Genomic DNA, 15,585 nt, shown 5'->3' on the forward strand with positions numbered 1-15,585 from the left:
TCATTCACTAAACTAATCTCATTTCATCTTTGTTGAGCTGAAACACTGTTTTAGGCGTGAGGCAGGCACCCATCAGGGTACCCATCAGGTTTTTTTTTTTAATTTCCCGTGTATGCGTGAACACTTAGCGTCAAAATTCGTCAAAAACAACATTTTTCAAACGGGTCGCAAATGCCAATCCGGACGTTACCGGATGAGATATTTGCGAGGATGTGTTCGTGATGTTATGAACTTCCATTCCTCCGATGATTATATGATCGGATTCCGCGAGATTTGATAACTTTTTTAATATTGAAAATGCTCGAAAATACGTAAAAATCACTAATTTCTAAAACTTCTTAAGAGTAACTATAATTTTGAAATTTCGGAATTTCTTTCAACCGGTTTATTAGCATTGAACATGAAGAACTCATTTGCTGCAAAATATCGATCAATTGTCATTTTTTATGCCTGCCACAACTTGTTACTATAAATGGTTCGATTCCCAAAAAAATGTTTGAAAATTTGTCAATGTTTACAGCGCTTCCAGCATATGCTGATACCGTTTAACGTTCATCGAGTGATGGCATTTTGTGGAGCATTTATTTAAGCTGCAGGAAAAAATATAGCGGCACCAAAAAGCGACAAAAAACTTTTTTCTTATTTTGGCCAGCTTTTTGTTCTAGGTACTCCTCTGTGCGGCGGAGGAAACTTACGCCCGACTGAAAGCCGAAGCTGGATCGGAATGCGGATAAATGCGTCGAAAACCAAATACATGCGAGCGAGAGGCTCCAAGGAGAACAACATCAGCCTCCCAACTCAAGTCTCTGTAGACGGCGATGAGCTTGAGGCGGTCAACGAGTTCGTGTATTTGGGGTCACTGGTGACTACCAACAATAACACCAGCAAGGAGATCCCCAGGCTGGAAATCGTACCTACTTTTCACTTCGGAAGACACTTCGATCGAGTCGAGTGCGACGACGCACGAAGTTGACGCTGAACAAAACTTTGATAAGACCGGTAGTCCTCTACGGAATCGAGACAACAACACTTCTCACGGAAGACCTTTACGCCTTTGGAGTTTTCGAACAGAAGGTGTTGCGGACTATCTACGGTAGAGTACAGACAAACGACGGAGAATGGCGACGGCGCATGAACCACGAACTGCACGCGCTGCTTGGAGCGAACCCCATTGCACACCTGGCGAAAGTCAATAAGTTGCGGTGGATCAGTCACGTCGTAAGGATGCCAGACAACAACCCAGTGAAATAACTTCTTTTAAGCAACCCTGCCGGCACCAGAAATAGAGGGGCGCAGAGTGTACGATGGCTCGACCATATCGAAGGAGACTTGTGGGTGGTGAGACGCCTGGGGAACTTGCGGAACACAGCCCAAAACCGAGCAACAAGGCGACAACTTCTTGATACAGCCAGAGCCACCCCGGCTCTCGTCTGATTGGTAAGGGTGATCTAATGATAATATATCGAATTTATTTCTCAGTAGCAAGACGAATCACTATTTTTTGTGGAAAAAAGCAACTAGGTAGGTTTTAAGATTTGGGACTCGAACCTGGAAAACGTTTGGGACCTACAAATTTTTGAACTGCGGAAACAAATTGACCTTCAAATTTCGTTTGGCGGTAGGTAGGGCTCAAAACTTTCGTCTTCGCGAAAAATGTGCGCATACAAAATTCCAGCTCAATCGGACTTAGGAAAGTAGTAAATTTTTGATCTGGAAAACTCCCTCATTTCACTTTTCCTATTATCATTTTCACTTCACTGTCAATCTTGCAGAACTAACTTGGCATAAGGCATCAAACAAACAGAAGAAATGTGCAATAATATCAAAACTCGCGAGAACGCGGCTATTTGTAACGAGCAGAATGTAAATGTCTCCGTTAATAGAATGTTTAAGAATTTTATTTTCTTTCCATGTACAGAGTGATACAACACAATAGGAAGCAAAACAAAACGTCAAAAGAAATGTAAGCTTACTGCACGTTATGTATTTAAAAATAAATTCTCTTCACTAAGAGTTTCACTTATCGCTTCAATACAAGCGACGCGTCGAATCCATTGTCAGGAATGCGGTCCTCCTCATACAATTTCAAGAAAATGTTCAGTGCCACCTTCAGATTCCAGGAAGATTCTTCCAGACAGCGCAGACACCACTTTCGATTGAGTCGTGTCAGTTCCTGGAAAACGATTACCGTATTTTCACGCTCCTCGCTGTGTGGTACGAAGGGGTCCTATTATAAAAAGAAATCATCAGTACTTTATTATTCAGTCTGTCGAGCATGTACTTACGGTCGTATCCGCTTCATCATGATGCTTGAAAACATTTTCCCGTCCGTACGTCGTCAAATTATACATGTGGAACAGATCGTTAAAAATTTTGAACTCAATTGCCCTTTCGAAGATTCCCAGCCCCTTTGCGCACGGTTGAATGTAAAAGGTGCGCGTAAAGCCGAGAACAAAATCGTCACTCAGCAGCGAATTGGCCATCTCTTTAAATGCTCCATGCACAGTTATTACCACACACTCCGGCCGAAAGATGGGCGTATCGACGCGGAACGAGAAGAAATCGTGTTCGGTTTTTGGAAACGAAACAAGCACATTTGCAATTCTCTCGTTTCCCACCACTAAACTACTGATGGCACGATCAATGTTTGCCAGCCGAAGCAAATTGCGACTCTTGCCCTGGTAAGCATTCAGCCGCACCTGATGCGAGTCCAGTGTTTTGGACTGAGCGAAATTGCTCGTCATCGAAAACTGTGCCTTCGGGTGGTACAGCTCCTTCAAACTGGACCGTTGGAACGAATCGTAGATGGTGAAATAGTGCTTCACGAACGATTCCGTAAATTTGTATGCCTCCGGTGTGCAGATAAAATTTTGCGAAAAATTCAAATTACCATTCTCCAGCAGAGGCATACCGTCGAGTTTCTCAATCCCCGGGAAGATGGCCCGCACCTGGCGAATGTATTCGATGCTGGATGGCGCCGTGTTGCATATCGGGTTGTGATCCAGGAAGACCTCCTTGATGCGGTTCTTCATCACACCCTGCAGGTCTTCGAAGTTGCCAATCTAGTGGGAGGGAGAGATGCAATATAGTTCTTTCTTAGTTATGACTTTTTCTTGTTAATTTTTTTAAGACAACACCGTTCTTCGGGATGAAAGATGATCCAGATGCATAATAGATTTCTGATGCCAAGTATTCCGCAGTAAAATATAAATTCATGAATTTTTTTTCCTGACGCTCTTATCAAAAGCTTTTCGTTTTTCTTTTGCTTCTGGGAGAGGGAAGATTTGAACTCAAGAAAAAACCCCGTGTACACGGCTATGTTACTGAATGGTGAGTTCCCTAGTCGTTTTCAACTACCGAAGATTCAACAAACACCCTTATTGTGTGCCAATAACAAAGCTGGAATGCACTTGAACATAACAGAGACGAACTGAAGTCCACCTGTGCAAACAAACGCACGAATCACCCTCAATATTTTAGAGTCTGACTATCCAATTGGGAAACAGTTCTTGGTGACAGTCAAAGGGAAGCAATGAGTTGTACAAGCGCATTACTAAGTAGCATCGTCACACTTCTGGTCGCGGTCCAATGTTTAGGTAATAAAACATTCACAAACTACCATGAATAATTGAATTATTACAACTATTTTACAACTCACAGCCGATGAACCGCCAGCAGCAGTTCCAGGTGGAATCCAAAAAATGTTCGATGAAGTGCCGTTACCGTGCACTTCAAGGGCTGTACTGAATCACGTAAGACATGATTAATTCACTTCTAGCTAACGTGAGTAAGCAACCTGTTTTCAATTTTCAGCCATGCTACTTCTGTAAATGCAACGTGCTTGGAAATTACCAGCACTGCATTTACACATGCAGTCCTAACAGTGGAAACCCCAACATGCCGGGAACAAAGATGTGCGCAGCAGACAATAGTATTCAGCTTGGCTGCAACCGTTGCCGGTGCAGCCCGGGAGAACTGTTTTACGATTGTTACCTAGCTAAGGAGTGCACTAACAACGTCATCAACTCCGAAGATGGCAACAATTTCTAACATCCTACACAGAATAAAGTAAAATACTAACCTCGTTGTACCTCAAATCCAAAGACACCAGTTTTGGGTACGAGATCAGCGATGACAATGCTCCCAAGTGCTTGAGTCCGTTGTTCCTCAACCGAATCACCAAACAAACGTTTCCAAACTTCTTTCCAGCGGTGGACAAAATTTTCGATAAGGTCCGGGTGCTTTTGGCACACACGTCAGCAAATTTTATTTTATTCAAATGCTGCTGCAAAGAGCAAAGATCCAAGCAGCGATCGTTAAACCGGTCTAGCAAAATGAAGTTGATCTTTTCATCGACCACTACTTGGCCCTCCTTAAAATCGGCAACATTCATCTTGAGCACGATCGAAATCAGCTCGTTGGAATTTTTCATTCGCAAAACCAATTTACTTTGTACCAGAAAAGACAGTGCCTCGAAGCAATTAATGACCAGAAACTCGTCCTGCTTCGAATAGGTCTTGTAGTAGCAAGGATAGAAATCGTAACCATCGAGCAGGGTAAACAGGGCTTCCAAAATTTCCGATTTTTCATAGCGTCCCTCGTGAACTATTACAACTTGGTGCCATTTGGTGTTGAATTTATACTTTTTGAAACTCTTAGCGTCTTCGACAACTCCATTAACGCATGAATACATCTCGCCGGTGGCTGTTAGCTCCACCTCGTCATCTCCACCGACACCACGAGAAGCCGGGGCGGTCGCTTGCTTTCTGGCCGTTGCTCCAATAAAAGTATTATCCTAAAATAGTCAATTTCATTAGCAACAATTCAAAACATTCCCCTCCTCAATTTTAACTTACAATTTTAATTATACTCGGAAAATACTGCTTCAGAACGTCCATATAACCGGGAACATCCACAATACCGTTTCCTTCGATATACAATTCATTGATTCCACAGCCCTGCATTGGTCGCAGCGAAGCTGGATGTTTGATTCTGTTATAGCGCAAGTCCAGCGTTTGTATTGGCAAATCCTTAATGGCAACGAGCGGAGAAATGTGCGCAATGCAATTGTTCGTTAATTTGATCGCATTCACTTTCACCCGAACGTCATCCAAACGGTTAATGGAACTACACACCAGTTCCAGATGGGCTCGATTCCCTAGAAAAACGCACAATTCCTCAAAGTCGCTATGATCCCTGAAGTTGTCCAAGTTAAGCAAATTTGAAAAACCATAAACCACCGCATTTTCACAGCGCTCAGCCACCGCCGCGAAAACTTTTCCACTCGGCTGAATTTGACCCTGCACAAATTTAGCGATGTTCAGCTTAACCGTAAGCTTCAACGGATCCGCATCGTTTGGACCCACGTTCAGCTTGAGATTCTTATCGAACAACTTCACCAACGCTTTGCTGCATAAACGCACCAGGAAAAAGTCAATATTCGCATGCCGCCGATAAGCGACCGGGTAAAAATCGTCGGTGCTGATTAGAGTGAACAAACCGTCAAGAATTTCCTTCTTCGAGAACTTTCCTTCATGGTGCACCATAATTTGGTGCCACACGTCCGGTCGGTTAAGCGAAGCCCGGTCGTAGGCGGTGTTGAAACAGGTATACACCAACGCTTTCTCCGGTTCCAGCAGAATGTCCATCTCGCCGGACTTCATTACCAACACTCTCTGGTTTAGATCATTAGGGTTCAACTCCGTCGTCGGATCTTCATCGATTTCTTCTTGTTGCATTCGCTCTAGCAAATCCATCGGTTCACGCCGCTGCTGACCAGCTAAAGCTAGAGGGTTTTTAGCCATTTTTCGTTTGCGATTTTCAGCTTCTACTATCGCGTTAACGTCGCTCATGGGATCGTCCTCATCGAAGCGAATTTTGCTAATATCCGGCTTTTGTTCCAACTCCTCTAGGAAGTTATTATACTGGTCGTCCAGAGACATGATTTTAACGTGCAAAACACCTCCAAATGATTCCGAAAAATACAATTAAACAAGAAAAATAGCTTTATAATCACAAGACTCACAGCGAAGGACGCCGGGAAAGTCTGCAAGAAGTTGAAACTGTCAAACCAAACCACTAGCACAAGTTGACTGCCATGAAGTAAACCACCAAAAACTTGAGAAAATATATTCATAACCCTCTCGCTTCGACAGCGCGACCGGTGAGCGGTAGCGAAAACTGGGTACAATTTCATTCATTTTGAGAAATGAATTTTCTCAATAAAATGGGTGACATTTTACCCATTATTAAATAAAACCTGCATCCATGCAAAAACAGTAATTTTGTGATTGTTACTCAAAATAGTGAAATCAATTATTTTCAATAATTTGCAAATGTATAAAAATAACTCTTATTTACGAATACAGGAGTATTTTATCGGCTATCAGCAATTGTCAGAATCGCGAATCTCTGCAACAAAGATATTGCAGCCAGATAGTGGATATTATATTATACAATTTTATCCTTTTCACATTTTTAAATTTACCCATTTTTTTGACAGCTGCATAGGACAGTAAAAAATGGGCCATTAATTTGTTAGTTAAGTTTGTGAGCCTGCGGCCTAATATCACTGTGATAATGCAATTTTGGAACATTCTTATTCAATTGTATGACAATGCGACTTTATCGTATTTGATTGCAATATCTCGGAATGTTCTGTTACCTCTAATCACAGATAACAGATATCCAAGCTAGAACAAAAAACTCCAGAAATCGCGATTTCAAATTTTTACTCGTTTGGAATGCTAACGACATCTTTTTGCAACTTGCGACTTTAACCACAACTACTCAACATTTCTACATTAAAAAACGGCAACGCTTCTTATTGCAATAATAGACTATTTTACGAGACGTTTCTGAACTCAATTCATGAATGAAATTTTGACAGAAAGCTCGGAACCGCTGACATAACGCACGTAAAAGCAACATCATCATCAGCAGGATCCTTGACACCTGTCAGTTCGTAAAATGGTCTATATCGATAAGAGCTTGAAAACTATCGATTTTATCGAACCATTGACCACTAATAGCGAATTTCTTTATTCCACCAGCTCACCTCGTTTTGACCTGAAAGCGCACTAACTGCTGTCAAAACCCTTCTTTATTCGCTCGATATTGACCCAGTTTTGACCTGTCGTGCTGCCCGAAGCGCACTGTAAAATTTGTCAGCTTCAACCCACCACCGCAGTTCGTAAACAATTATCTGGCATCTCTTTCTTACTTGCGTCTTAAATGGCGATGACGTTGAATTATTTCTCGGCAGTTTTGCCCGCACACAGTTGAATAAAGAAATTCGCTATATGACTTGACTATGGCAGAGTCCACACGGAAAACAAAATCTACCCAACCGGAGGGTACAAACTACCTGAAATGATGTAAACCTTATATAACTTACGTGTTGGGTAGTTTTGCAATGCTATCGCTGAGTGATTTCAACTTAATTTATTTTAAACATGCTTTCACTCAATGATGGTATTTTGACAAAAAGTCAACATTGAGTAGGTCGAACCCAATATTGGATAAAAAATGAAACTGGTTGAAAATTCATAACCCACGTGCAGAAATTGATTTCGCGAAAGTGGCAGAGATTTCTTTGATATTGTTAGTTTTGGTTTTAAATTGGTGATTTTAAGTGACAAACTTGCTTTTGTGCTACTGTTTTTAAATAATAGCCGCCAATTAAGAAAAAGATTAAAATTGCATTGAGAGAATGGAGCTAGGAAAGGAGGCACTTAAAGGGGAAATTATTGAAGCAAGTTACACCAAATTAAAAGGTACGTGAGTAGGTTTTGAGAAAATTTTATTAGGTTTTTTTTTTTCAATGATCCGCTTTTTTCAACTAATATTATTTCAATCGAATGAAATCTATCCATGGCATAGTTTAATATATTGAACTAAAAATTGGGTATTTTTGACGTATTATTATTCTTTGTGCTATATACCTTCTATTGAATTAATCCTGCACGGAACGACGCCGTTGAGTGAAATCGACATGAAAATGGGTACTTTTTGTTTTCCGTGTAGGTTTTTCGAGCAGTTGCAGACATTTCAAGCGTGAGTTTTCAAATAGACGTATGTAACATCAGCAAGAATCTGAGAAAAAGGAGTAACAAATTTCTATTTGTATGAATAAATGCTATTTAAAATTGTTTGCTCTATGATCGGGTTTGATTTTAGCAAGAGTTAAGTGAAAAAATTATGTTTTTATTGTATGTTTCAACATACTGTTTTTTTTTTGTCATTTTCCTAGCGAATTTGATAAAAAAATGTTTTACGCCGTTTTGTCGTGTAATTTTTACATACACCCTAATGATTCGTCGTTGTGGCAGTTCTTTGTTTACATACGCCCTATACTATTCGTCGCTCGAGCTAATTGTTTTTATTTTACGTCAAATCGGATACACCAGTATTAATCAGTTTATTTCAGAGAGTCGGTTTGATAACCTTCAAGTTTGGATGGAAAAGCATTGAAATTGAGATGATTCTTACCATTTTTTTCTGAATGATACAAGAACTGTGATATATTTTTCTAGGAATTAGACAACTAGCACTCGTATTGAAGCACCGATCGAATATTATTCGGTAGCACATAAAAAGCAATGCTTAGCTCTCTTTCGAATTTCCCGGCGAGATCTTCTAGTGGACGTAGCGTAGTGTTTATTATTTTAGCTGTATATTTCTTTCCATTCTGTAATGAAAATCTGGAAGGATATTTTCATCGGAGATGAGATACTCTCGAACACATACAAGCTGATGCTGGTTGACGATGTGATGTACAGAATTAACGGGAAGCGTGTGTCGCGCACCCTTGGAGGTGTCCAGGTGGATGGCGCAAATTCCCCTGCACCGAAAATTTCACCGAATCCACTGTCGACATCATGCTGAGTCATCGCCTGGTAGAGACTGGATTAGGCGACGAGAAACAGTTCACCCCATTCCTGAAGGACTACATGAAGAAAAATGTTGTAGAATAATGTAGCTTTTGTGTAAAAGTTTATTTTTACATTTAAATAAACATGGAACAATAAACAAAAAGTAGTGGAAAAAAAGTAAGCAAATCAATCTAGTGGCATTTCTTCTTCTGCTACTTCTGCGTCCATATCGTCTTCGAAATTATCTTCTTTAATTGACTTAGCTTTACGTCCCCTCTTGGTAGGAACCAATTTTTTCAGGAATGTCTTATAATAATCTTGCTTGCATATATATGGCAGAAGACCCCGAAGGTCGTTGAGTTTGGCATCCGGTAAAGTCAGTGGCTGAGTGTTCAGGGGATGCAACGTAATATTCTCGACCTTCGCCGTTTGCTGTAAAAGATGAACAGTTTCGAAAAAGTCTTGCCCTGGGTCGTATTTGTAAGAAACTTTCCCTGGAGCGTCAGTGCTGTACCTAAACACCATGATGTCTTTAAATCTCACCATTTCTCCTTCCGGTGTCTTTTTTGGCTTAGAGTACCGGTCACAAAGAAGCTTAAAAGTAAGGAAGTGTTTTTGCTGCAGTTCAATTACTTTGAATGGTACAGACCGCGTAATCGCAGAGATAAATAAAGCCCAGTCATGCGGTATTTCAATATTAGCCGTCGTCCTTCGTTTCGCTCTCTCAATCAACAGTGTCAACCTCCATATGGGAGTGCCCAGTTTTCATCAACTTGTGTTCAATAGTAAGCTTTCTCCCAATGGAGGCCTGCAGTTCAACGTAGTAGCCAAACATGACAACAACTGTTTTGTTCAGATTTTGACCGACACATCGATCGCTATAGTAAATGACATGCTCAACAGTTGAAAGCATGCTTTGCCAATCTTGTAACAAACACGACGCTACTTCTTGAGATCCTCTTCGCGCCTTCGTTTCGTCCCAAAGAAAGCATGTGGCAGAATGTGTTTTATTATGCGTTTGGAATACGGTTAAGTTATAAGTGTATAACTGGCGAGCATAGAAAGCTTGACCACATGTCAAATAAGGGGTTGGCAATTGCTTCCGCAAGTCGAACGACGCAACACGAATTCTTGCGTCGTCTTTGGTTCTCATTTTGTCCTTACTTTTCTCGTCATACACCATCTTAGCAGACGCAAGATGGGCTTCATGCTCTGCAGTCAGGTACTTTTTATCTTCATTCTTCGACAGCTTAATCTGGATACGGTATTGGTCACACACACCACACGTGTCCAATTTTGGTTTGCGGAATCCTAGATTCATTCCGTTGAATATCAGTCTATACGTATGATAGTGGACCGGAATCCAAGCATTGTCGGTTAAGCACTTATCTCGATACATTTGATACATTTTGGCGACATTTAAATCACTCGCAAGATACCGTCGGCTAGACTTATCTCGAGTATAATGACTCGAATATGCTGGGAAACTGTTGATGTGATTTTCAATTAGCTTTCGATGCTCATTGCTAATACTTCGATGGCTTGTGTTAAACTCGCGGCAATCATCTTCGGCGATTCCGGCTCCAGTGATCTTTTTCGATGCCAAAGTTCGGAGCTTTCGATCGCTAATATCGAAGGTGCTCAAGAACATTTTTTTGCACACTCGCACCGAACCGTCCTTTCCTGGCAGTCGATAGAGGCGGGAATACTGGCGACAAGAGTTGACGACCTATACAAGACAAAAATGGTTTACAAATACGAGTTGCTGAAATTTGGATCATCGTTACTTTTGTACGAGCAGTTCTGGTAACTTTCATATGCGCAGATAGAAACTGGTTCTGGCCCGAGAGTTTTAGCCGCAGTAAATTGGCTAGCAGCTGCTTGCGGACGGAGTCTGGATATTTCTCTTGGCATTTCAGCCTACAATCACAAACCGGCTTTACTACTCTTGCTGGAACAACTGTTCCGTCGGAATGAGTGTAAATGAGCCCTCTCTCTCTGAAAAGTTTATTGCGCTTGCGAATATTGACTTTCTTTTCCTGAACTTCGTTACATTCCAATTCAAGAGCTTCCGCACCCGAAAAATTCCACAATTATTTACTGCCTTTATTTGTGTCAGTTGTTGATTCGCCTGTAAATAAACGTTTAGATAAGATGTTTATTTTATTTTATGCTTGATAAAATCAATGATTAATGAATAAATACCATGTACCAGATCGTCGATCGATAGAGACGTTGAATTTTTGGCTAGTTTTGTGTTTTTACGCTCGTTCTTACGTTTTCGCCGCCACGATGGTCGCTTTGCTTCGGTGTCCGAATCATCCGGAGAATACGACGAGTCATCAGTTTGTTGATATTGACATTCTTCAAAATATTCATATATAGATAAATCGTTCAAGAGAGTGGGATCACCTTCGACATCATAAATAGCATCTTCAGAATGAAATTCATCTATAAAGTCCATGCCTTGATCAGCTTCTTGAGGTGTTAATCCTGTTCCAGATTTAGGCATATCACTCAGTCTCGACGATATCCCTAAAAAATATAGTTTATTACTCTTTTGCCGTGTTCAAATAAAAAGAAACTACCTGGTGAATATTTTGCTCTTTTTGGAGGCGAACAACTGGGGATCGGTTCTATAATCTCTCGTGGCCAAAATGCTTGGCTGACGTTTCCGCGGAACGTTTTCTCAGCTAGCTGAAATGGCAATGACTGCGCATTCGGAGGTGATGAAACAATGATTGGAGAGGAACTAGATTTGGTGGATTTCAAGCTGCTCTCTTCGGTCTTTGTCACAGATGCCTGTTCAGATGAAACAAGCTCGTCCTGATTTTCAAGTTGGCTGATGTTTGTGGTTCGCAAGTCCAATGGAATGACTGGTGAAATTGTCTGCTCTAGTGTTCTAAGAAGTGCAAGATCTATTGCTTCAGCAGTTGACTCAATGCTAGCTTTCGCTCGTGTTGATAGATCAATCGGCTGCTCTTCAACGTCGGTCAAAACAGCAGATGAAGAAAGGTCCAATGGATTGTCAAGCTCTAAACGCGGCCCATTTCGAGCTTGGACGGGAGTAGACACGCAACATTCCGGTAAACTTCTTTCAAAAGAGCAGGAAGAAATAGATGCAGGAAATGTTTCATTTTTTAAAACATTGAAATGATTTTCTGAAATGGAAAAATACATTAGAGTCTCATTGTTTTTTGCCCCTAGAATCAGAGTTAAAAAATACTAACCTGACCGTAAAATGTCTTGACTAATCGATAGGTTCATAGCACCCGACTGAGCACGTAACTGTAAGTTAGGAAGACATTCAATCCATTTTGTTTCGACTTCTTCGAAACAACCGACACTCGGAGTTTGAGAGACAATTTCTGTAACTTGCGAGGAAACTTGCAGTGGGGATCCAAGCTAAGTGAAGGCCAACATTATGAGCCATATTTCATTAGCAATATTACAACAAAAACATACCGAGCAACAGCTGGAATCGAGGATGGAAAAACTCGTATCGCATAACAATCATTTGGGTATCATTTCTGAACGTGCTATTTGAAAGCTTTCAATCCTAGCAAACCATCGCTATTAAAAGTTATACATTCTCAAGCTTGCAAGAGACAACTTAGAGCAAAGAAATATATGGTAGCTTTCTTTGATGATTTTGTTTCAGTATTGCCTGCTTTAGGCGGAGCGAGCAACATATAGCGAGTGTTTCACGAAAGAATCGTAAACGATTGCACTCAAGCGATCGCAATGATTCTTTCAAATGTTGGTTGCTTGTAGGCGTAATTCGGCTACTCCACGTCGTGCTTTCACCGTGATATACCATGATGATTCTTAGTGATTTCAAGTATCAGATGCTAATGCACCATGTTACAATTTCCGTAAGCATTGATGATACCTATTTGCTCCGACAAGCAAACAATTGAACGCAATCTAACGTTCATTTGGATTCATAATTTTGTATCACTGGCGATAATATCTCAAAGCTTCTCGCGAAAATGTTAAATGCGAGTGAACTTGGATACAATAAATACTATCGTGTTTGAATCATTCAGTCTCCTTCTATGGTATTCGACACTCTTAGAAGCGAAAAACAATCAGCAGCGTTTCTATGGAAAACTTGTACGCGAGTGGAAATAGTTGAACGATAACTGATAAATCAAAGAACACATTTGCATGAAATATTGCTAGTGAGTGAACTTTTCCATGCTTGGCTGGAATCCATCGTAACAAAATGGTTCAATGGTTCACGTTTCAAGCTCGATTATATCTCTTTAAAGAAAACATGAAATACACTGGTATACGAAAAACGAACACGACCTATCTGCAGAACATTTTTTCTGCTAAATTGTTGTTACATACATCGGTTTACTACGATCCTATCTGCAGTGTGCGCGATGTTATTTTGTTTTGACAGATGCGTCGATTTACCGAGAAAAGGGTGTATAGAACAAATGCGAACACACTGAGAAAAGATGACATAGGACGTTTGCGTTGTTTTGAATTTTAAAGTATAAATTAATATGTTTTGGTACAAATGATCAATTTACACCAAGTGAAATAAAATTTGCTAAATCATGCGAACATTAGCTCGATTTGTTTACTTTTGCGACATACGCCTATTTGAAAACTCACGCTAGATTTTTCAAAAACATCTGGCATCTCTGCTCCGGACTGGAAGTCATTTTCTGTACACCATTCTGAGTGGATGCTTGCGAGTTATTTCCGAAACTCATACCTAAACCCTGAAAAGATGATCCCACAGCAGAAGCAATCAGATGTAAGTACTCTTTTAAACATATTATTTTATTTATATTAATATATATCTTTTTCTATTTATTTACAGATTTGCAAGAAGTGTAACAAGCGTAACAGGCCGCACCTGTTCATCAAAGAGGTGAAGGTAAGTTTTAAGTATATATATATATATATATATATATATATATATATATATATATATATATATATATATATATATATATATATATATATATATATATATATATATATATATATATATATTTTTTTTTTTTATTTTTTTTTCGGGTGGAGGGGAAATTTGCATCCAAACCCCTGAGGTGACCAACCTCAGGGAGTGTGGGGTTAGTTTGAATCAGTGACCGGACCCACTAAAACCCCTCCAGTCTCCAGCCCATAATACTCCCCGGGACCACCGCTAGGTATTGCTTCGGGGAGCGGCTTTTGTGCTCTGTGCACCCTCTTGGTTCTTTAGGTATCTTTGCTAACTTAGCTAACTAACCTGGAGACTGGCCGTTAGCTAACACTGGCGTGTCGGTGGTCAACCTGTCGCCTGTTTTGCAATTCTAAAACTATTTGAGAGGCGGCTGTATAAACCGCCCTCCAAATGTTTGGGTCTTTACACATCCTCCGAACTAGGTTGTCCGGAGTGGTGTCTGGCCCGCTCACTACCATCATGTCGCTCCGCGCATGCACAAAACGAGGGCACACGAAGAAGACATGCTCAGCAGTTTCTTCCGCATCCGCGCACTCGAGACACATGGGGGACCCCGCATGCCCGAATCTGTGTAAATACTGCCTGAAGCAACCATGACCTGACAGAATCTGTGTCAAGTGGAAGTTAACTTCTCCATGGCGCCTCCCGACCCATCCGGATACGTCCGGAATAAGTCGATGCGTCCATCTACCCTTTACGGAATTGGACCATTCCTGCTGCCATCTGATCATCGAGAATGACCTTCTGGTGCCTCGTATACCCCTTGTGTCACGTTGATCGAAGCATTCTACGTCCTCCTTAATGGCTATGCTGATAGGCATCATGCCGGACAGGACGCAGATTGCGTCGTATGACACTGTACGGTACGCGCTCACAACCCTCAGGCACATGAGCCTGTAGGTACTTTCCAGTTTACGACGATGACTGTTGGTACCTAACGCTTTGGACCACGCTGGCCCACCATACCTAAGTATGGACGAAACCACTCTGGCAAGAAGTTTACGCTTGCTGCCATATACCGCTGAGCTATTGGACATCATTCGAGATAGTCCTGCAGCGGCCGTTGAAGCCCTCTTACAGGCATAGTCGACGTGACTCTTAAATGTGAGCTTATCGTCAACCATAACCCCCAAGAGCTTCAAGGAACGCCTTGAGGTAATGGTGCAGTCACCGACTCTGACCACCGCCTGTTGCTCTAGTTTGCGGTTGTTCACAACCGTAACCTCCGTTTTATGGTGCGCTAACTCCAGTTTCCTAGAGTGCATCCAGTCTTCGACCTTGCGTATGCAGTGCGCGGCCGTCAACTCGACCTCTTCGATCGACTCGCCGTAGACCTCTAGCGTGATGTCGTCTGCGAAGCCGACGATCACAACCCCTACAGGGAACTTTAGTTTCAACACCCCGTCATACATGACATTCCACAACACCGGGCCCAGGATGGAACCTTGCGGTACCCCTGCGGTGATTGGGACGCACTTCTGACCCTCCTCCGTGTTATAAACTAGTACCCGATTCTGGAAATAATTTTCCAAAATCTTGTACAACGACACCGGTACGTGGATGCTCCTAAGCGCGAGCGCTATGGAGTCCCAACTGGCGCTATTGAATGCATTCTTCACGTCAAGCGTGACGATTGCGCAATAGCGAATTCCCCAACTCTTACGCTGGAGTGCTACCTCTGCCGTCTTGGTGACAGAGAGAATAGCATCCAGCGTGGATCTACCTTTCCGGAAGCCGAACTGG

General features: G+C 41.5%; 3 protein-coding genes across 3 annotated transcripts; 1 reads left to right on the plus strand and 2 right to left on the minus strand.

The window, feature by feature from the left end:
- Positions 1-1,964: 1,964 nt before the first annotated feature.
- LOC129731712 (nuclear RNA export factor 2) lies at positions 1,965-6,070 on the minus strand. Its single transcript, XM_055691929.1, has 4 exons — positions 4,857-6,070; positions 4,082-4,795; positions 2,286-3,062; positions 1,965-2,227 (listed from the first exon to the last, which is right to left on the minus strand). Exons 1-4 carry the CDS (start codon positions 5,940-5,942, stop codon positions 2,021-2,023), a joined length of 2,784 nt encoding a protein of 927 aa, XP_055547904.1. The 5' UTR covers positions 5,943-6,070; the 3' UTR covers positions 1,965-2,020.
- LOC129731713 (uncharacterized) lies at positions 3,358-4,103 on the plus strand. The gene is made up of 3 exons (XM_055691930.1): positions 3,358-3,596; positions 3,661-3,752; positions 3,814-4,103. Exons 1-3 carry the CDS (start codon positions 3,533-3,535, stop codon positions 4,048-4,050), a joined length of 393 nt encoding a protein of 130 aa, XP_055547905.1. The 5' UTR covers positions 3,358-3,532; the 3' UTR covers positions 4,051-4,103.
- A 4,648-nt stretch (positions 6,071-10,718) lies between the features above and the next one.
- LOC129729093 (uncharacterized) lies at positions 10,719-12,140 on the minus strand. Its single transcript, XM_055687573.1, has 4 exons — positions 12,104-12,140; positions 11,462-12,034; positions 11,079-11,408; positions 10,719-11,004 (listed from the first exon to the last, which is right to left on the minus strand). Exons 1-4 carry the CDS (start codon positions 12,138-12,140, stop codon positions 10,967-10,969), a joined length of 978 nt encoding a protein of 325 aa, XP_055543548.1. The 3' UTR covers positions 10,719-10,966.
- Positions 12,141-15,585: the final 3,445 nt, after the last annotated feature.

Source organism: Wyeomyia smithii, chromosome 3 (genome assembly GCF_029784165.1).
Source record: "Wyeomyia smithii strain HCP4-BCI-WySm-NY-G18 chromosome 3, ASM2978416v1, whole genome shotgun sequence".
NCBI classification, from domain to species: domain Eukaryota; kingdom Metazoa; phylum Arthropoda; class Insecta; order Diptera; family Culicidae; genus Wyeomyia; species Wyeomyia smithii.